The sequence below is a fragment of the Dermochelys coriacea genome, chromosome 3, assembly GCF_009764565.3.
Source record: "Dermochelys coriacea isolate rDerCor1 chromosome 3, rDerCor1.pri.v4, whole genome shotgun sequence".
Taxonomy (NCBI): Eukaryota; Metazoa; Chordata; order Testudines; family Dermochelyidae; genus Dermochelys; species Dermochelys coriacea.
In genome coordinates, this window is record NC_050070.1 from 120,525,144 (window position 1) to 120,548,831 (window position 23,688).

General features: G+C 41.3%; 1 protein-coding gene across 2 annotated transcripts in view; it reads right to left on the bottom strand.

The window, feature by feature from the left end:
• Positions 1-22,852, bottom strand: part of TMEM242 (transmembrane protein 242) — a 32,127-nt gene extending 9,275 nt beyond the window's left edge. The window contains exons 1-4 of one of the 2 annotated variants that reach the window (XR_006280443.1): positions 22,614-22,852; positions 20,710-20,810; positions 14,739-14,876; positions 2,842-3,013 (exon numbers count right to left, since the gene is read on the bottom strand). Coding sequence is in view for 1 of the 2 variants with exons in the window: in XM_038396128.2 (XP_038252056.1) it covers positions 14,739-14,876; positions 20,710-20,810; positions 22,614-22,749 (375 nt within the window). In the remaining variant the exon portion in view is untranslated. The remainder of the gene's footprint in view (positions 1-2,841; positions 3,014-14,738; positions 14,877-20,709; positions 20,811-22,613) is intronic. The other variant, XM_038396128.2, reaches the window with a different exon arrangement.
• Positions 22,853-23,688: the final 836 nt, after the last annotated feature.

Sequence of the window (23,688 nt, forward strand, 5' to 3'; positions counted from 1 at the left end):
TTTAGTTGCAAATCAACAGTTTTAACGGTTACCAACCAATGAAATTCAATCTTTCTTTAGGAAAATAACTAAAAAATATAAATGCAAAACAAGCTTAAAATTGAGGATTTCCTGCTTGCTGATTTAAAAGATTAAAAGCGGTGATTTAAAATTACTCTGATTTAAATCAATCCACCCTGCTTCTTTCTCAAATTATACTGGTGCACTGCAGAGAGCTGGGTGGTCAGATGATTCTAGGTCTCCTTCTTCCAGCTGGTATATCACATTAACAGATGCAAATACATAAAGACACTTCTAACATTACTTTTCCATGTAAACAATTGCTGTAGTTGCCACAGGATACTATGCAAATGAGAGAGAGTCCATGCAATTTTGAATGAGAGGGTAGATGACATACACCACAAAAAAAATCAGAAGCCTTGTTCTGGCTGGATGAATCTTTGTAGGTATATTATTTAACTTCTTGTAGTAGCACTGGTAGTTTTAGTCTGGATCTTTGTATTTATATATCTACAGTCACAGTAAAGCCTCTATTAATAGATATGAGTTAGAGAATGTAAAGTCATACTTCCTTATATTGATAACAAAGGATTATTTGGAGATTATTTTAAATCAGAAGAGAGATCAGAGATCTAACTCTGAGCAATGCCAAAAGAGAAAGTTTTCTTTTTTTTCTTTTCTTTTTTTTAGTGTAGATATATAATTTTTTAATTTGTTTATAAATTATATATATATATATATTATAAATTATTATAAATCTCTCAGATTCAGAGAAATCAAAGAGACATTTCTAGGATTTTAAGATAAAATTTTATCTTGTTTTTTCTAAAAACAAAAAGGATCAGAGACTTAAATCTAGAAGATATATATTATTTCCTTGAAGCACACAATAATGCAACTGCAAAATGTCAGTCTTTCTGCACCAATCTGACTTCAGTTGCAGTCAATGGTAAAACTCCCATTAATTTCAATGGTGCTGAAATCAGGAAGCAAAAGGAATTTTACTCCAAAAGCTCTGAGGGTTATAGATTAATACTGTATGAGGCTTGCATGTCATGGCTGAGAAGTAGTGACATACCTTTTACTTCACTGAGAGACATACTATATTTTGCGTAGAACTTTACTCCATTTTGTATAAGCAATTTCCACTCTAGTGTGTTCTCTCACAAATGGAGTCTAATTTTCCATCATGGCTGTCTTAAAAATACATCCAAATGCTAAATCGGGGTTCTCAAACTTCAGTGAACCATGACCCCCTTCTGACAACAAAAATTACTACATGACCTCAGGAGGGAGGACCAAAACCTGAGCCCTGCCGCCCTGTGGTGGGGAAGGAGTCAAAGCCCCAGGGCTTCAGCCCCATGCAGAGGGCCTGTAACCTGAGCCCTGCCATTCAGAGCTGAAGGTCCCAGGTGGTGGGGCTTGGGCTTTGGTCCCAGGCCCCAGCAATTCTACATCAGCCCTTACAACCCCATTTAAAAGGGGTCATGACCCAAAGTTTGAGAACCGCTGTGCTAAATGACCAAATATGAAAATAGGCTCATGGTGCCAATAGTAGTCAATATTACTAAATCACCCTCGATTCCTTATGCTATTGATAATATTCTTAATTTCATAATCAAACAAAACAACCTAAATATACAGACATATAAAACATATTGGTTAATGGACCCAAAATCAGAGGATGAGTGTCATGCAATTGTAGTCCTTGAGTGCTGCAGTTTGGGTCTTTGAGTTAAATGAAAAATGTGTAAAAGTCACATGTAGCCAGACAGCTCCCCAAAAGGCTCATGTCACTGTTTTTTTCTCTATTTATACACAATAATTTATACTTGGAGAGTGTATAATTTACATGTGTAATTGACTCCTATGTACTGGGTCAGCACACGGCATCTGCACCACTTAAATCCCACCTTCTCATTTCAGTGTTGGATAAACCCTGTGCTGACCCTCTACAGAAAGGTGAATTTCACCCAATAGGTCCAGGAATATACATGTACATATACATATATACAAATATATATATATATATATATTTATATGCCCTGGTATACACTGGGGGGGGGAATAGATCTAAGTTACGCAACTTCAGCTTCATGAATAACGTAGCTGAAGTCGACATACTTAGATCTACTCACCGCTGTGTCTTCACTACGGTGAATCGACTGCTGCCGCTCCCCCGTCGACTCTGCCTGTGCCTCTAACAGCAGTGAAGTACAGGAGTCAACGGGAGATTGCTCAGGGATCGATTTTTCTCGTCTAGACTAGACATGATAAATCGACCCCCGTTGGATCGATTGCTGCCCGCTGATGCAGCAGGTAGTGTAGACATACCCTATGAGATGTGTGAAGACTTGGCACTTTTATTTAAACAACAGAGCATTTGGGGGTTTTTGACCAACAAGTAGAACACAGGCATAGTGTTCCCATGTTCAATTAATATGACAGTAGGATTCCATGGAGCTAAGCTTTAGCATTATGATATTTTGCATGTTTCAGACACATCTCATTCAAATTTTTGGTAATACAAGTATGTATCTGAGGAGGCCGGATCACACATAAGGCCCAAATCCTAAGCCAAGCAACTGAATGTGGAGCTGCTACACAAACAGCTGATTGCTATTTTGTACTACCTCTTTTGTCTTCAATCATTGGTAACATGGCTAGAAACCTCTTCAGAGGACATTATAGTCATAAAATTCCTAAAGAGACTTAATTTCAATATGTAATCATATCACTGCCTTCCTATATTCCTCACATACTTCCCTTTGCTACAGTTGTTTCTGCTATCAACGGCAGAGATTACAGCCCCAATAAAATCAATCAGAATAGGATTCAGACCTCATTCCTTCAGCAAATGTCCTGTTGTGCTTTATTTTTTGGAAGATGTATGGGGGAAGTTTATGGGTCATTCTTTTACTTCTTGGGAGCAGTACTAGCAATACATATATGAAGATGACAATGCCTCTCAACATAAATTCTAACCAGGCAGCTTAAGTACTGTAGAAAAATCCTGAGTGTAAAAAAAAAGATGGTGAATTGCTAAACTCTTATCAATAACCCACCTTATTTTTTAAAATTATATAAGGTAATACTACTATAAAGATAGATTAAATAAATTGCTTTATGTTAAGAAAACTAGATCAGAGAAAAAGTGGGAAGATTTGAATTGTTATTTGATCATGAAATAGCAACAGCAACAACAACAAAAGGAAAGGAATAAAGAATAGTCATGTATGTTTTTGTATACTTCATCCAGAAACATGATCAGAGAAAAGAAATGGTATCACTTTAACCTCAGTGAGGATTAAAAAAAAAACAAAACTAAAAAAGAAGAAATTGATTTAATGATTCTAAATATTTCACTGCTTTGATAACAGCAATTAATTTATCATTTATCATCAAAATTCAGCCCTTATCGCACGACATGCTTGTGCTTGGTTCAGATCTATAAATCTTAGTACAATTTAGTTCTACATCTACAGTATGAGCTTGGGGTGTGATTCCCCCTGCTCGTGTACACCGTACTCATGCTAGTTCTCAGCGAACTAGCATGAGTATAAATAGCAGTGTGGCTGCCTCTGCTGGTACTACCAATGCTGCTGTGGCTACACTTCTATTTATATCATGGTACCTCTCGGCAAGCTAGCGCGGATATGCGTACAGGGTGTGTATCACACCCTTAGCTTGTAGTGTAGATGCCGCCTTATGAATGCCAAAGGGATGCTTTCTTTGAGATCCTGTCTCTTTGTATTTATTTCCTTTTTGAAGTTTATCCATATTTAGTGCTACTTTTACTTTGTACTTACATGTACTTTTCAATGAGGTCTTCTAGAATTAAACCAAACGCCTGACCCTCTAAAGAGGGAAAATATTATTGCTGTTCTACAGATAGTTAAATGGAGATACAGAGGTTAAATCACCTACCCAAGGCCACACAGCAAGTCTGTGGCAGTGCCCTCACTAACAAACGATGGCATGCATGTCTTTTGTGTTTTAATTATTTTAACTGTATGTACAAGCTGTGCAGTGGTTTTGTACTGTTAACATTTTTTAAAGGTTAAGATAAAGGAAAACAGAATAGTGTGTTAGAAGTTGTCACAAAGATGACAAACTCTAGTTAATAAGTACATTAGTCATGAATTACCATGTGATTCTCCCCAGAATTTTCCCTGCTTCCCATACAACAGATGTGTAAGCAACACGAAAAAAAAGACACCACAAATATCCTTCATGAATCATCCCTGCCTTTCTCCTAAGAGAAAGAGAACATCTCTATTTCTGAGGTGATAAAAAACTGATTTATTGAAGGCAGCACAAGCAAAAGGACTTTTATGACTCAGTTTATCTTGACTGTTAATTGTTGTACATTTCAGCTCTACAAATGCTGGGGGCATTGTTCTGGCTTTAGAAAAAGAATCATAATCAGCTGGTGGTAGAAAATAGGCATTCAAAGGTATGTTTTGATAGTTGCCAAATGCTATAGCTGCTATGTTTAATTAAAACAAAAATATATTGCTTATTACCTCTAGTTTAAAATATGTAATCACAACACAACCATAACTGCTGGAAAACTGCTAAACTATTACACATTTTTCAAGTGTTTTGTGCTGTTGACATATTGTAGCTATTATAATTGTAAGAAAACTAGAATTAAAGATAATAGAAAAGTTGTCGTCATCACATATGTTCACTTAGAATAACTGATTCATGATGGTGCTTGGAATTAGCTTACAATTACATATAAAAAATGTTCTTTGCTCCATATGTTGACTTAAGACAAAAGGACTCTTATGTGACAGAGCTCTCTTTTGATGTAATAATCTCTGCTAGAACATAATGATTCTACTCAATTGTGACAATATGAATATTTCTGGTTAAGTATTTATGTTGAATACAGTATAAGAGGAAGATTAAATGGGGCAGTCTGGCAGTCTGCCACATGGGAGTCAGACTTTGTGAGTCAAGCAAACTTTCCAGGGCAGCGGGAGCAAGAAGAATGGAGTAAGTAGCATGCTTGGCTGGAACGATGGGTCCTGGAGGACCTCTTCAAAATGAAAAGAAATTATTTCCTCTTCAAAACAGGTCCCTGTCTATACCAGACTTTAAACAGAGCTAGGAGCTATGTGGTGTGCATGACGCTATCCAGTGGTTCTCAACCCATGGCCCATGGGTGCTTGTGGCTCAATCAGCACACAGCTGCGGCTCATGTCACATCCTCCAGGCCATATAGGGAGTATTGGAAGTGGTCCACAATGGTAAATAGATTGAGAACCACAGTGCTATACGGACATGTAAGAAAACAAGTTTCTGCTCCCAAATGCTTATAATTTATACAGACAAAGGACAGGAAAACAAAATGATTGGTCAGATATGTTTGGCAAGTCATGTTAGTTCTAACAAATCAGCTTAGGTTTTTAACTTTTTTTTAATTAGTATACTATAACTTAGTTTAATTGAAGAGTTATAATATGAGGTAATGCCAAAGAAATAAAACTGTAGAATTTGGCTGCATTCTGTAAGGTACTAAGTTTCTGTTTCAAGTTTCCAAGTGTCTACTAAGAACAATAAGTCATCATAGTAATGATAAAGTATCCTGACAGCAGGCTAAATTTTACCCTCTGTTACATGGACACAATTCCCATTGTCTTTAATGGCATTTACTCTAATACAGTCAAGAACAGAACTGAGCCCAGAATCCTTTTAAATAAATTTTAAAAATGTAGATGATTTTTAGTTAGAAAACTAGTTTAAAAAAGAAAATCAGTTATACATTTTGTCAGCAGTTATCCTCCAGCCAGAATATCCAGGTACGTCACTGCAGGTTTATAGACATGGAAAGAAGTGGACTAAGGTCCCATGTGAGTTTAATGAAATTACCCGTATGCTTAAAATTACGGACACTGCTTGGGAGCTTTGCTGGATCAGGACTAATCTAAGGTACTACACTGTCTTACTCCCCAAATGCCTTTGTTACCTTGAACTGACATAGAAGTATAATATATATTAGAGTTAATTTCAGATATAGATTTAGAAGATGGCTTAGAAACAATAAAAATTGTGTGTGGTGGGTGAACTAGTTGCAGAACGGGAGAACACTGCCATTTAGAGAGCTGTGAGGTTTTCCTGTCCCATTAAAATATTTGAGATTTCAAAAAAATTTCCCATCCTGAATCAGGATGAAAAAAATCTCTAAAACTTTTCCAAACTAAAAAAAAATGTTCAGTTCAAGTCAATCAAAACAGTTCATCTCAATTTCAAAATGTTTAGTTTCAATTTTGAACTTTTTTTTATGATAAATGTAATTAAGAAAGTCATTTAGAACTGAAAAAATTAACTTTTTATTTAGAAAATGTCAAAACGCAACTTTATGACAACTTCAAAACTGGTTTTTTTCCCTTAAAAATGTTGAAACAGGAAATTCATCTAAATTGACCCTTTCTCACGAAAAGTTTAGGTTTTGATAAACAAGCATTTTCTAATGAAAAAAACACTTCATCTAAAAATTCCTGATGAAACTTACAGGAATGCTGTGTTCTGACTATTTTTTTGAGCATGGAAGTAGGCAGAACTTAAATTGTTTTAAGGCAGAATACAGTTTTTTCTCTGCACTATTCTGCAAAATATATATTTAACCTTGAGAAAGAAGATCTTCGGTTGCAATGCTTTTGCACCCAGAGCCTGATCCAAACCCCGATCTGGTCCTTTAATAGCCCAGAGGCAGGACTGGGGGACAGGGAGCAGCCAACCCTGCCCCATAGAGAAGCCCAGCAAACAGGGTGCTCTGAATCAGATGATACAGCTGATCAGCATCTCATGATTGGCCCATACGCTCAGCGGGACAATATAAAGGAGAACTCAGCTCCAAGGGGGGAACCAAGAGAGAGGATACACTCTGGTAACCAGAGCAGGAGGCTGTAGTAGCTGTAGAGGCCCCCGGAGTTGGAAAGGGCCCTACCTGGCAGCTACTGGAGGCCAGATGACCCCTGTCCCCCCTACCAAGGTGTTGTTTGGGTTACTTTTTACACTCTTTGTGAAGCCAACAAACAGAGCTCTGAAGAAAGTGACAGAAACCTAAACTGGGTGTGGCTGACAAGTCTATCCCCAACTGATAGCTAGAGTGTACACTGGTGGAGAACATGGGCATAACTTGCCATTGACCAGGGAGAAACATGGATCCTGCAATTCTTGGGAAATGGATGAGAGAGCCGCAACAATAGAAGCTGCAACTGATCCTAGCACAGCAACAGTTACAGCAGCAGTTACAAAGAGAGGAGAACCAGCAGGAGGACCAGCGGCCAGTCATACTCAAATGTCTGAATTGGGACCCCCAAGCTCCACAGGTTGATGCAGAGCCATGGTTGCCAGTGTGGGAGGGAGGAGCCCTCACTAAGATGGGACCAGAAGATGACCTGGTGGCCTTCCTAGAAACCTTTGAATGGGTGGCTAAGACCTATCATGATATGTCTACACTGCAATTAGACACCCACAGCTGGCCTATGCCAGCTGAGTTGGGGTAAGGGGCTGGGATAAGGGGGTGTTTAATTGTGGTGTATATGTTTGGGCTCTGGCTGCAGCCCAAACTCTGGGACCCTCCCACTTTACAGAGTCCTAGAGGTTGAGCTCCAGCCTGAGCCTGAATATATACACTGCCATTAACAGCCCGTTAGGCTGAGCCCCATGAGCCTAAGTCAGCTGGCATGGGCCAGCTACGGGTTTTTAACTGCAGTGTAGTAAATACCCACTATGGCCCTGGAAAGCTTGGGCCACCCAGATAGCACCCTATCAAACTGGAGAGGCACAAGTATAGTACTGGGTTCTAGGTGTGTCTGCAGCAAAAGATTATGGGACGCTCAAGGTTGCCATATTACATCACTTACAGCTCAGTGAAGAAGGGGATCACCAGCGATCTAGACAGAAACTGTTTTCCCCAGACTTCCACCTTAGGGTGTGCAGTGGTGCCACGGTTTTAGCACTTGTTGGTTAAATACAGATGATCAGTCCCTCACGCAAATAGTGGCGTTGGTAACCTTAGAACAGTTCTGCTAGAGCCTGCTGGCCAGACCCAAGGCGCCCTACTCATATGTGTAGAAGAGGCAATCCGCCTCTTGGAACACTTTCTGAAGGCAAAATTAGACAACTGACAAAAAAGCCCAAGAATCCCAACTCCACTGCCTTAGTCTATAAGAGGATGGGCACAGGCTGCAAGACCCCCCTTCAAGCAGAGCATCAGTAGACTGTGGGATATGTTTGTGCTCTCCCAAGGGATTGGCCCTGGGGCCAAGCCTGACAAGTACACCAGGGATGACAGGTAAAGAGCCAGTAGTAGAGGGGTACTGATGAAATAAAAGGGTTGGGGGATGTCTCCTAACTTGCTTTACCTGAGGTCAGAAAGGCCATGGGTATAAAGACAGTCCCTAGATGCAGTGTGACTAGACCCATGCCTGTGCTTTAGAATTCATGGAGGAACCCCTTGGCCTGAAGAGGTATTGTGTGCCAATCACAATAGAGGGAACCACAGTGCTAGATTCTGGCTTGGGACAGACATTTGTACAGGAGCAGTTTGTAGCTTCTAGGGCTCTACGGGGCGCAGAATGGGTGTATGTGGCTGCGTTCCAGGAGATGTCTTGCTTTACCCCACAGTCAGTGTTAGATTGACCATGGGGGCCCAAGAAGCTGACTTGAGTATGGCTGCAGCTCAGTATCTGCCCTAGCCTACAGTGGTGTTAGGCTGAGACTGGGGCCTGGTAGCCAGTCTTTTGAAGGCAGTGATTAAAGCAGGATCAGAACCCCCTCTTGGTGCCTAGGGGGACTACAGTCCTGAGGAAGTCTTCCCCTTTTCTGATCTTATGCTGTTTGATCTATGGCCCAAGTCACACTAGGAATGGCATCAAGCCAGAATAGAAGCTCTCAGGGCCCAAGGGGAAGAGATTAGGGAAGGGCACTGGAGTGCAGTGTAATTTGGGCTTCCCTGGGGTTCACCCACCAGAACAGGCAGACCCAAACTGCAGGGGAAGACCTGCCAGGCTTGAACCAGGGAGACAACTTCATTTAGGGACACAGGGAGGATACAGTGTTCAGACTGTTATATGGTGACCGACTAGGGCGAATGGGGTACTGGTTGACCCTGTTCAGGACTCCCTTTTTGAACTAGAGGGGGATCACCTGATAAAGGTGTCCCAAGACAAACAGACTGGCGCCCGTAGAGCCCAGTTCCCAGGCCATACAGGAACCAGGTGTTAAAACTAGCTTATGATATACCTTGGTCCAGCCACCTGGGGGTGGACAAAACCAAGGAAAGGATACTGGCCTGGTTCTTTTGGCAAGGCATTTACCAAGATATCAAGGATTATTATGCATCCTGCCCAGAATTCCAATTAGTGGGCCACGGACTGGGCTCATAAGGGCCTCCTAATTCCTCAGCCACTAGTGGGCACCCCATTTGAGTGGGTTAGGATAGGCCTTGTAGGAGTCCTAGAGCCGAGTTCAAGTGAATGTTGATTTATTTTAGGTTTCAGAGTAGCAGCCATGTTAGTCTGTATTCGCAAAAAGAAAAGGAGTACTTGTGGAACCTTAGAGACTAACAAATTTATTTGAGCATTATGCTCAAATAAATTTGTTAGTCTCTAAGGTGCCACAAGAACTCCTTTTCTTTTTGATTTATTTTAGTAATTGGAGAGTTCACCATGCAGTACCTGGAGGCCATGGCCTTGCGCTCTGCAACCACACAGGCAACAGTTACTGAAAGTATTCTCCTGGGTAGGGAGCCTAAGAATCATCCTGACAGATTGGGGCATGGCCTTCACATCATGACTAATGCAGGAGGCACTGGCCCTTCTGAAGGTCCACTTGGTAAGAACCTCTTTCTACCCCCTGCAAACAGACGGATTGGTAGAAAGGTTTAACTGCATGTTAAAAGGAATGCTATGAAAATTTGGAACTACTGTGTCCCAGAACTTGGATAAGATGTTACCCTATCTGTGGCTTGTGATCAGAGAAGTCCTGCAGTCTTCTTTGGGCGTCTCTTCTTTTGAATCATTAGATGGAAGGCAGCCTAGGTCAGCACCTCAAGACTGGCCCATACTCTCAGCTAGATAATATAAAGGAGAGTTGAGCTCCATAAGGGGCTGGGAGGGAACCAGGAGAGAGGATATATTCTGGTAACCAGAGCAGAAGGCTGCAGGCAACCAAGCCCTATGGAGGCCCCAAGGATTAGAAAGGGTCTTAGGTGGTAGCTGCCACAGGATCCCTGTTTGAACTCCCAACCAGACTGTTTGTGATATTTTGCACGCTCTTTCTTTCTTTCTTTCTTTGTAAAGACAATAAATAGAGCCCTAAAGAAAGGGACAAAAACCTAAGATGGGCATGGCTGACAGTCCCCAGCTGCTGACTAGGGCTCCAGCATACAGTTGCAATATTAGAAACGGACAATAACAATTCTGTGGTTACTCCTACAGCAGGCACAAGTTGTGGTGGTGTACAGTCTTGTTACTGGAGGCTTAAGGATATAACATCCAGAATAGGTTGTAGCTTTAGTTGTTCTTAAGTCAGTAAAGAAACTTCACCACAAATGCTTTGCAACTGCTTCTGAACCACATGAACACATTAATGAAAACAAATTATTGGAAAAGTTATACACTGGACCCTCGCTAGAACATGGGGTTTGGGATCCATACGCAGTATCACGTTAACGCGGGGACCACGTTATAGCTGGGACCGTGTAACCATGGATCCCAATTTAAATATTTAAATTTGGGATCCATCGCCGTGACCACGCTATATGTGAATCCATGCTATAGCGATGTGCATTCTAGCAAGGGTCTGCTGTAGTATAAAATGTAGAAGTAAATGTGCTAGATTTTTTTCATTAATTTAAATTCTGACTGACTTTCTGTAGGTGATGCAATGCATTAAATGATCATACACCTGACCATAACAGACACCTATATCCATCACACAATTCAATACATATGGTAACATGTTCAGAAGAAACAGTACTGAACTATTAAAGATGCTGAAAGTGACCAAGTTTCTTTGGCAGTTATTCAAGGAATACAGACCACTGTCTATATTAGTACTATCCTACCATTACTACAATATTTGATAAAATAAATAACTACAAAACACAAAAATACTAAAGGTCAACATGTATGAAATAACTTTTTGTGTAAACATACAAAAATAATCCCAGCAAGTAAAATTAAAATGTTTATGAAATGTCATTTTTTAAGTGTGCTTATTTTATCTCCTGCCAGCAGATGTAGCTGTGGTGCCGTGCACAATGCAAACACATCAGAGATGTTCTCTCCAGTTCTGTCTTTAGATGGCACTATCCTTAGATGGAGACTGTTAGACAAATGTCCTCTTGGTCTTCAGAAGTCTCCTAGGGAAGATTTTGTTTTGCACGGAAGTAAGTGCAACCTTGATGTTTGACAATTAAATACAACAACCCAGGCTAATAAATGCCTCTGCCTTCATAGCTGTGCACTACAATAGATCACAATAACTGCTGGCATCATTTCTACCCTTAATTATACCAATTCTGTCAGGACAACTCAAGTTTCACTGCTCTTATAAAAGAGTATCACTGAGTCTCCTTTCCTTCATCCACCTCTGTTAACCCTTAAATAGCTCTTAAATATTGTAACTTTCTACATTGTTTTTAATTTTATACTTCCAGGTAGAGCCCAGCATGGGGTAGTTTTTTTTTTAATGCCACTTCCATCCCGCAGTGCAGTACCCACTCTCACCCACTCCTGCATTGTTTGTTGCATTTTTATCCCGCTCCTGCTATTATGGCAGCAGATCCTGGGGGACTGCAGGATCCCAGTCCCACTGCAGGGCTTTACTTCCAGGCATGTGGTAGACAAGTTGCATGACATGCTCATCACTTTCCTCCACATATTTTTGCACGAACTAATTAGAATAGTTTTATGGCAGGTACATTGCTATCAGGGCCAGATCAATGCAGTCCATAAGCCCTAACATCTGAGTGTCACAGTTACTAATGAAGCCAATGGGAGCAGAAGGTACATTTTTATTTAGGTGTCTAAGTATGCATGTACCCTGGTTTGAAAATGTTGAGCTCGGGTTACAAACTATAATCACTATTGTAGCTTTAACAGTTTTATGTGCAAAGGAACTTAAGTTCACTCTTAAAAGTAACTATTAGTACAGCATTACCATCAAAGCTGATTTTTGCCTGGTACTTCATCATTCCACATCTATACGTTAAACAAGCTAACATTTTTAACAGGCCATTTTGTAGGTCTATACCTCTGCACACATGATAGCAATTGATAACTTTCCAAAAAGCATGCACTTGTTTCCCTGGATACAGGAAAAAAATATACATCAGCAACTCCTGGTCAAAATGATTGTCTAACACATGCAAAACTAGAACTAAGGGAATGATAGCAATGTTGCAATGTGAGTTTCCAGAGATAGCTCTTGGGAGATACCTCTGGAAACTAATGTCTAAACTCTAGATGACGCTATTTTGATATTCAACCCTTGCTTCTGTAAAGTATGTTAAAGGGCTGGTCAAAAAACCACCAGCAACAATACAAAAAGATGACTTTCCTCAGAAATATTACTTATATTCAGAGGAAATTCTTTGTTTGGTTAGAAAACTTTTCATTTACAGTAAACTTTGGGTTTTGTACCTGTAGATACTTTAAACATTTACAGTTCAGTAGGTGCATGATAAGATCAGGAGAGGAGAAACAAATACATGACAGTGGTTAGTATAAAACATCAATTTTTGATTGTGCAAAAGACTCAGACTTTAATGCAAGAAGGCACAGTCATGATCATCTAGTCTGATCTCTTACATATTGCAGGCCACAGAACCTCACCCACTCACTCCTCTTGTAGGCCCATAACCTCTGGCTGAGTTACTGAAGTCCTCAAATCTTGATTTAAAGACTTCACGTTACAGAGAATCCACCATTTACTCTAGTTCAAACCTGCAAGTGACCCATGCCCCTTGCTGCAGAGGAAGACAAAAAACCCATAGGGTCTCTGCAAATCTGACCTGGGGGGAAATTCTTTCCTGACCCCAAATATGATGATCAGTCAGACCCTGAGCATGTGGGTGAGACTCACCCAATAATCAGTGCTAATCCACATTATCAGATGTGGGATATGCCAATTTCTCTAAGATCTGAAGATTTTAAAAAGCTAACAGAATAATATACATCAGTGGGGGGCAGGTAGGCTATTGGGCCAGTGTCAGGGTAGATCTGAACTTCTCAGGAAAATACAAACTAAGCTCAATAAAACAGAATTATCAGAAATTACTGACTAGAGACAAATCTTGCCATCCTTTGGCACCGCCTGAAGTGCTTTGACTGAATGGAAATAAGAATCAGCAATATACTGTGGAAAGCATCATTTTGGCTGCTGAGTGACGTGTTGGAGCTCAGCATGTAAAGGAGATAATTGGGTGTCCCCATCCTCTTTCCTACATTGTACCCCCTGCAGCCTGATAAAGTGTTTGAGTTTAAACAAAATTGCTTTGCATTTGTCTCATGTCCTAACTGAAAGCTCTGCCTCCCTTCACTTGTTCCTATTCTATTAAGAATAATGTGAGTGTGTGTGTGTGGAACACTATATTTTGGGGTCAAATGTTCTGCTAGGAAAAATGCCAGGGGAAGTAGGGCCATGACACACGACTTACTAGTAGAAGGGTTATGAGGTAATTCACAGTGGGGCCAGAGGAAGGTGTGGAGATAGGGGTTTGCTTAATAAGGAAAATATCAGGCTGGAGTATGCTTAGGTTTTTTTTCATTTTGGGAACTAAGAGAGAAGTTCTTGCTGGCTATGGAGATTTATGTAGTTTGTTAAAGTAGCCAAGAACATAATCTACTCATTAACATTCCAGCTTGGGAAGCAGACAGCTCCACCAAACTTGCAGTCACAGGGAGCCCTGATGGCAGATTCCCCCCAGGTCAGATTTGCAGAAACTCTACAGGTTTTTCACCTTCCTCTGCAGCAAGGGGCATGGGTCACTACCAGGAACAAAATGAAATGCTTGTACGATCTTTACTGTTCATATTCAATACTATGTGGCACTGGAGCATAAGCATCTCTGTGTGAAGATAGCTTGAACTCCTTGCAGTATAAGGATGTTTCCCTAGCTCCTTGGTCCTACTGATGACATCACAAGATTCCCCCTCCTTCTATTTCACATGAAATCTCCATCCACTGTCCCCTTACTCTCTACAGAAACACACCATTGAGGAAATTGATATCTGAAAGAAAAACAGATGGCTCTTATGTTGCTGAAGTACTAATGCAAAACTTGGACACTTCATGCCTGAAGGGTGCTGAAAATAAACAGATTGTGCTAAAGGCAAAACTCAGACTGTATGGGGAACTAAGCAAGGGATAACTTGGAATTCACACCTCCTAACACAAAGAAAAATTGCGGCTACTATTCTAGTCTTATGGCTGGAATAGTGGCCCTATGTGAAGGATCTAGAATACTGGTTCATATAAGTATGGTATGAATCATTCCTCTCCCACATCACCCACAACAGCCCCTTCCAAAACAGCCTATTTGTGGCTAGTATGAAGCCCCTGCTTTCTGGTGCACAGAGGCCATTGAGCAGCCATTCTCCCTTAGCATACACCTCTGCAGATGGCACTCTGTAGGGCTCAAGTGGTGCGGAGGAGCCACGAAAGACATTCCATACCTAAATCACAATTTGTGAGAAAATGATGTGTGTACTCACACTGTGAACTCCCAAAGCCTTCCAGATGGCAAAACTGAACAGCCCAACTCCACACCAGGCATACAGTGAACCCCACCCCAAGGCTCGTAAGGCCAGCAATGAACCATTCTCTGGTAATGCAGCTGTGGCAGTAATACCCTAGAATCAAGATAAAAAGATCAAGGTTCAGTAACAAAAGGATTTTAAAATATCTAAGACAAGAAAAATTTTTGCTCTATGCATTTGTCTCTTTAGCAAACTCTACTATTGAACTAAAGATTCAACAGCATATGACAGTAACACCAGAGAGTAGAGCTTAGTTCAATAACAAAAAGTTATTTCATACATGTTGACCTTTAGTATTTTTGTGTTTTGTAGTTATTTATTTTATCAAATATTGTAGTAATGGTAGGATAGTACTAATATAGACAGTGGTCTGTATTCCTTGAATAACTGCCAAAGAAACTTGGTCACTTTCAGCATCTTTAATAGTTCAGTACTGTTTCTTCTGAACATGTTACCATATGTATTGAATTGTGTGATGGATATAGGTGTCTGTTATGGTCAGGTGTATGATCATTTAATGCATTGCATCACCTACAGAAAGTCATGCTCACTGCTTTGCTGGACTGGGGCCAGAGTTCTCAGCACCTGACATGATTGACCCCACTGTGAGTTAAGTTAAATGCATGCACAAATCTTTGTAGGATTGGAACCTAAATCACAAGAAAAAGAAATTACGAGTTTTTCCTTTAATGGCACTGGATTTTATTTTTAAAAAATCTCTTAATTGGCAGTTTCTGCTTTGGGGTGTTGCAAGTCAGAATTAAGGTACATTATCAGAGCTTGTCCTCCAGGTATTTCATACATGCTTAACTTTGCTCTCATGAGTAGTTACACTGATTCAATTTCAATGATTTCAATTCATGGGAGTAAAGTTAAGCATTTACATAAGCATCTAAAGGATTGGGGCCTTGCCTCATACTTTCCTAATCAAAAGATGCAAATTTGTGTACTGTGGTCACATCAGGCACAGAGATGGAAATAACCTTGAGAAAGTCATTATTAGGGCCCTATAAATTCATGGTCCATTTTGGTCAATTTCACAATCATAAGATTTTAAAAATAATAAATTTCATGATTTCAGCTATTTAAATCTGAAATTTCAGTGTTGTAACTGTAGGGGTACTGCCCCAAAAATGAGTTGGGGGGGCGGGTTGCAGTACTGCTACCCTTACTTCTGCACTGCTGCTGGTAGCGGTGCTGCCTTCAGAGCTGAGCAGCTGAAGAGCGGCGGCTGCTAACTAGGAGCCCAGTTCTGAAGGCAGAGCCGCCGCGAGCAACAGTGCAGAAGTAAGTATGACATGGTATGTTATTGCCACCCTTACTTATGCGCTGCTGCCTGAAGAGCTGGGCCCTCAGTCAGCAGCTGCCACTCTCCAGCCGCCCAGCTCTGAAGGCAGCAGCGCAGAAGTAAGAGTGGCATGGTATGATTTTGCCACCCTTACTTCTACGCTGCTGCTGCCGGGGTGCTGCCTTCAGAGCTGGGACCCCAGCCGCCAGCTGCCACTCTCCAGCCACCAGCTGCTGCTCTCCAGCTGCCCAGCTCTGAAGTCAGTGCAGAACTAAGCTGGTATTACCATGACCCCCCCTAAAATAATCTTGTGACCCCCCCCCCCGCAATTCCTTTTGGGTCAGAATCCCCAATTTGAGAAACGCTGGTCTCCCCTGTGAAATCTGTATAGTATAGGGTAAAAGCACACAAAAGACCTGATTTCACGGTGGGAAACCAGATTTCATGGTCTCCGACATGTTTTTCATGGCTGTGAATTTGGTAGGGATCATGTAAGGAATGGTGCCAGGTCATCGTAATAGGGCATGACCAGCGAGAAGATGGATAAATGGTGTCCAGCAGATCACTGGGAGGTCAGCTGCTGAGTGCTCAAAGCTAGTGATGGATTGAGAAGGCGTCTGAAAATTCTGCTATGGTTTCACCAAGAGTCAGACATGAATAAACGGATTTTACTTATTTACTTATTTACTGCAGTCCTTTCCTGCATCATGCCTGGCTCTTACCCCTGCTGTTAGTCTCTCACTTTTGTAAGCATAAAAACATTATTCATTTTAACTATGCATTTTACCTCTATGATGACTACATTTAATTTTAAAGCTAGTTATTCATGGTTATGCTTTTACTTTTGTACAATATCATTTAAAAGTTGTATTATTACAAATGATAATGTTCAATGCTCTAAAATATACTATTCTAAATGAAATTAATAATGCTACTACAGAGCTACTTTTCTGGTTTGGTGACTAGTCCTCAGCCATTCTTTTGTTGACAGTTATACCGTTTTCAAAGTCTAGCCTCAGTCTTGTGAAACTGTTCACCAGCTATCCTCACAATCAGCATGACAAAAAGCAGAATTTCCTTTTTATGCTCTATAAGGTTCTAGTTCGTGGTAGACACTGATGTTTGTTGATAAACTGTTTTAATTCAGTTGCAGGGCTAGCAGCAAATATAGGTTTCAACCAAAAAGGAAAATCCTTCACTTCATTTGGTGCCACGTCCAATCTACATACACTTCAGTGTCATCTTAATGTCACTCTAGATTAATTTCATATTGAGTAGTAGGGCAGGTGAGCCAGTGGAGAGCATACAGATCTGAAATGGTGTTAATGTAATGTCCAGGAAAAAGTTGTTTTAAAACATCATTACAAGATGGTAAAAAGTAATAGCTAGTCCGAATGAAACCAACTGTGCTATTTGAAACAGGATTTATATAATTTGTGGAATTACATTATGATACAATGTGCCTACTTCTTAATATTTTTAAAATGAGACAACTGTCTTAGTTTCTACATATCTTACAAAACTTGAATGTCACAAAATTAATTACAAATAATTACACGTATAAAAGCCAATGACACTATACTCACACACTCTAAGTAGAACAAAACAAAACATAATAACCGATACTATAACTTATATATACTATAGTATATATACTATAAATATAACCAAAAGCTGAGAGAGAAAGATGAGTTTTGCAGACAGCTTTGAAGGTTAAAAAATCTGGGCATTGTTAGACTAAGTAATTCTTTGTATATTTCAAATCTAAATAGGCCATACAATATACAATACAGTCACAAAACAATGTATAAATACATTCTACAATTAACCTGGCTTGTTTATTTTTAAATCCAGTGAAGTTTAATATTCATCAAAATCTTTTATCACTTACTAAAGCCAGGTATAAGGCAGGAAGGCACTCTGCAAGTTTTTCCAAAAAAATCTCACCCAGTGTACCTTAATCCTCACCTACATCACATCTTTCCCAGTATTCTAGTAACACAAGGCTCTTCTGAACATAATAATAATTGTGCTAAACCAGTGGTGGGCAACCTGCGGCCTGTGGGTGACACGCAACCCCCCGTCAGGGTAATCCGCTGGCAGGTCGTGAGACATTTTGCTGACGTTGGCCGTCCGTAGACATGGCCGCCCACACCTCCCAACAGCCATGCTTTGCCGCTCCCCTCTGCTCCCATTGGCCATGCCTGCGAGCGGTCAATGTAAACAACTGTCTCGCAGCCCTCCGGCGGATTATCCTGACGAGTAACGTGCGGCCCACAGGCTGCAGGTTGCCCACCACTGTGCTAAACTGTAAAAACATTTGTCACTGTTGGAGAGGATGGGATGTTAAAAAAAAAACTGATCCCTGTTGGTTTTCTGCTACTAAAAGTACCCTGCTGTTTATTTTCTTATTTTAAATTATCTAGATTTTGATAATTTATCTTCTATTAGTTTGTCTTTAGAAGAATTATTACATTACTCACAGAAATAATGTGTATGCTGCATCTTACAGTTCACCTATCTGAAATTAGAGGGCGTTTGCATTTTTTGCTAGATATTCTAGTATTAGAGGTGACATGGGATCAGTATGGAACAGCCACAGAATGTGTCCCAGCCTAAAGTAGGGTTTTGCAAAATGAAGGATGGATCTCGGATATTCCCTCCTCCAAAAGAAGAGATTTTAAGGGTTCAGAATAAACGCTGTGATAAACTTAATAGAAAGTACAATGAATAAAAAGATATGATTTTGTATGTCAAATCGAAAGGATTTAGAGGATGAGGTATCTCTTGGGTGCAATAGATATTATAGTAGTTTTAGTGTTTGATCAATTCTAAGTGTTTATTTTACAAATGCTCATTCAATGAAAAACTGATTAAGGAAAAACTCTTCTTGAATAGTTGTGTTTTGTTCCAAGATTAGATATATTTGCACATATAGTCCCATCATTAGGTTTGTCCTTGCAGTTAAAAATGCAGAATTATTTACAGGTTTCTCGGTCTAAATGTTTATGGCACAGATGTTCTACTAGGTCAATATTATGTATTTACATAATCTTTATTTTAAAATTCCCTACTTACATTCATTATACACACAGAATGTCCTGAACTTGAATACATTTTAGAAGCTTTTTGAATGATCTAACACTATTTTTTATTTATCTTATTGCAAGTGTTACATACATGTGAGTTACAGACCAGTACATGTACCATGTGTTGTAATACCTAGGTGGCATGGGACAAGTTAAAGATGGAGTAAACATTTTAATTTAAAATGTCCTTGTTTTTCTCTGTATAATCTAACTAAAACAGCTTTCTGCATATTTATTTATAACAGTGATCATTCACACACTAGGTTTATCTGTGACAGAATATTTATCTACATGATATTCATTTAATCATATAGGTTGTAATCTTGCAAATGTGTGTGCTTAACTTTAAACTTGTCAATGGGACCACTCATATGAGTAAAGTATACCCATGTTTGCAGAATCGGGGCTTTAAATTGCAAATGTATTGTTTAACAGCTTTGTGTTTCAATAATTTTGTGACAGAGGGCAATTTCCTGCAATATCCCAGATAAACCTTAGCGAATTAAGTTAAATTTTTTAAGTATAAGGACCCATTGTATTAAAAATAGAATTGTTTGTGTTGTTGTAAGACTGTATGTAACTTTTCTAGGATAATGACTAATGTATACCTTGGGGAAATGTTATGAACTTCAAAGGGACAGTATGTGCAAAGTGGGCTTCCTAAGAGGTACTTAGGAGGGCATTTGAAGCTATGTCCTGAGGAGGAAAACCCATTGTCTACTGATTAATCTGGTTTCCAGAAGCAGGTAAAGAGCCCTGAACTATGAGGCTGGACTAAACTTTTCATGAGTGTGCTAGTTCTGTGCTGAGTCTGTTATAAACTTGTGACCCTAGACAAGAATCCTTTGTGGGATCTGAAGGACTAATCACCTGCCAGAACCCATGCTGGAGTTGGACTGATCTCTGGTAAGCTTATTAGTGTGCATGTAGGTTCTTTTATTGTTTTTAATATGTTTTCTCTGTAATGCTTTTACCCTAAGAATAAATAAGTTTGCACAGAAAGTGCTGTGAGGTAACATTGTTATTAGTCTCTGAAGAGAAAACAAACAGGTCTGCTTAGACAGTCTGACTTTGCTGGTGAATTTATAGTATAATTAGGGAGCTGTGCAGCCTGGAAATATCCCAGTCAGAAAAGTAAGAGATGCATGTCTCCACCCAAGAGAGACAATGGCTGGAGAGCCAGAAGCCTAGCGTCTGTGCCCTTAATTGGCCACAAAGGGGGAATACAGGTGTAGTCTCCCTGAACTGAGATAAATTTATTTCATATTTTTCATTGGATTATAGTAATATGATCACAGCAGACTGAATAAACTTTTTATGGATTTTATTATAACCAGCCCAGGTCTGCCACTACAGCAGTAAGGAACACTAATGCCTAACTTAGAATTAACTCCTGCTCTCATTGACGCAAAATCAGGCCTCCTGGTTATAAAAACTACTATACCATTAACAATTAGTATAGCCAAAATTAGCATGCAATAATACACTAGGAAGCAAAAATTTTATTTTTACTTTTGCGTGGTTGTATAGTACTTTAAAAGAGACAAACCTTATCGAACCAGTTGGGGTTTTTCTTTTTAGCCATAGCAAGTGTTGTACCAAAACCAGCTATCATTCCTGCAGTAGCAACAGTACCTAGAAAAATTCCACCTGCCAACAAAATTTAAGAAATTTAAAATAATGCATTTATTTCCTGGAAAAAAATAATGTTCAAACATTAAAAAAAAAATCAGAAGTGCAGATCTATCAGCAGCTGCCTAAGGGAATGGAATAGCTGTCAAACTGCTCATTTTCTCAATCTAGTGAATGACAAGGAATGTTTTGTAATATAGTACTTTAAAAGTCAATGATTAGTTTTTATCAGCAAATTAAAACTCTGATTTGCTACTTCACACTGCTGGTGAAGAGAAAGGGCACATGGCCAGTAAATCCATGTAGAGACTGATCATCTATAGGAAAGATGGGTAAGGCAACTTCTGTTGTTGAGAGGGAGAAGATTTAGAGCCACTCAGAACTCTTCTTCTGGTCAGGTCTGTGTGGTTCAAAAGCTTGTCTCTCTCACCAACAGAAGTTGGTACAATAAAAGATATTACTTCGTCCATCTTGTCTCTCTAATATTCTGGGACTGACACAGCTACAACTACACTGCACTCATCTATAGGAAAGTCAGATAAAACCAGGCAGACTCCAGGCTTTCCAGGTAAGGTCCTTCTCCTTTACAGTGCTCTCTGAGCAGTATCGCCCCACAGCAGCATGGGTCTCTCAAGAGCTATGTATCCCATGGCAATACACTTCAGCACCCTTTCAAGGGGGAGACTTAACTCTGCTTCTTGTAGTGTTCATCAGTTCAAATTGCTGACTGAAAATCTGCCCATATTTGAAGACACATTCAGCAGCTGTTCTCCAGCTTTGTTCCTGTTGTGGCCTAGAGCACCATTTCTATCCCCATGGTGGTAGCTGAGGGGCTTCTGCAGGTCTTGGGGAGAAGGGGAAGTGCAACTTTCAGTTGCTCTAGAGAGACAAGGTGGGTGAGGTAATATCTTTTGTTGAACCAACTTGCGTTGGTGAGAGAGACAAGCTTTTGAACTACACAGAGTTCTTCTTCAGGTCTGGGAAATGTACTCAGATTTCATTGATAAACATAAAATGGAATAGACTGTTTAGCCAACACATATTTCAAAGGATCATTCAAGGTGAAGCTGCCCATTAATAACTCTCCAGTCATGGGCTGGTTAGGAGGGTTACAAATTGTTGTAATGAGCCATAAATCCAGTGCGTCTGTTCAGTCCATATTTTGTAGGGTCTAGCAAAGGTGTGAATTTAAGCTCCCAGGCTCATCTTTTGAAGCTGTTGTGCAGGTTTCCTCTGAGGAGGAGGCCTGAGAGCTCAGATACAGAGTGATGGCTTTGGGACAAGTGCAGTAGCTTCAGAGCATGTCCAAACCCGCTTGCACTCTCTTGCTCCCCTCTGAGCAAGCTGAAGAAGCAGCAGCGGGTCCCACCCAAAGGGACGGTCCCCTTGCTCCCTTTGGGGCTGGAACGGGGCGCTGGGGCTGCGGCAACAGCAGTGCAGGGGGAACCACCCCTCAGAGATGGGGGTGGGCGGGCAGAGGCGGGCAGTACCAAGATGTGGCTGAAGCCCCAGCACCTGCTAGAGCAGCCATGGCCCCTCCTGCAACCCATAAATCCGCCAAGGAAGCAAAGGGCAGGGAGTGGGGCACTCAGCTCAGCTGGGGAGCGGAGAAGCAGCGGCATCCTTGGGACCTTCTTGTTACAGCCAAGACTATGGCCAGGGGCCCCCCCAGCCAGCCCCACTGCCCGCCCTGGGACACAGCCTCTGCCATTGCTGTGATGAGGAAGGGGGGGGAATCTTCCCCCCTTGTGGAGACTGGGCAGAGCAGCAGCGCCCCCACATGGGGCCTTTACCCCACCCCCCCCCCCCGGCTCTCCGCACCTTTGATGAGGAAGAACTTGTCCTGGGCTGCTGCAGGGTGACGGCCCGCCCCCGCCACGGGCGACCCCAGCCCGGGGCTCCCCTCAGCGGGAGCAGCGGCGCCCTCGGCGTCCCCCGCGCCAGCCGCCGGCACCATGCTCGGGCCGGCGAGCCAGGCTCCTCCCTGCAACCCGGATGGAAACCGAGCCCGGCAGGGACGCGCTCGCCCAGCCCCCGCCTGCGCAGCCGGCCCCGCTCGGCTCAGAGTCCCTCGCACGCTTCCCCAAGCCGCCCAGACCCGCCGCGCCAGTCTCTTCTAGCGTCAGCTAAGGGCGGGGAGGTGTCTCCTGCCTCCCTCCCGTGATGCCCCCCCACCCCCCAGGCGTCAAAACTGCCTTAAAATGAGCCCCCCCCCCCAGCTGCGAGCGAGCGGGGCTCGGCGGGGCAGTTTTAGGGGCGGGTGTGTGACAGAGTATTGACAAAAAGAGCAGGAGGACTTGCGGCCCCTTAGAGCCTAACACATTTATTTGCGCACAAGCTTTCCCGAGCTACAGCTCCCTTCATCGGATGCACAGTCAGCCTGAAGGGGCGAGTTAAAAACAGCGGCTGAGGGCGCCTGTAAAGGTCTTGGCGAGCCAGGCAGGCTTATCCGCTGCGTGGTGTGTGGCTTACCGCTGCATGTGTGTTATGGACGGTCCGTTTTCTGGGGCAGCCTTTGTTTCTTAAAAATAGGAAAGTATTCTGCAGTAATCTAAACAATTTGGGACAGGGAACGTCTTTTTGCTCTGTGTTTGTATAGGGCCTAGCTCAGTGGGGTCCTGGTCTTCGGCAAGGTGCATACTTTTACAATAGTGACACTAGAGTGTATTTTCCGTTGCTGCAAGATACACTTTTTAATAAAGGAAAAATAGGTTTTATTCTCTGTTTCCTAAAGCTCAATGTACATATGCTCATTAGTAATAATACCTGAGAGACACCTTGCCTCTCTAATATTCTGGGACCAACACAGCTACAACACGGCAAATAATACCTAACATTTATAAAAAGAAAAGGAGTACTTGTGGCACCTTAGAGACTAACAAATTTATTTAATAAA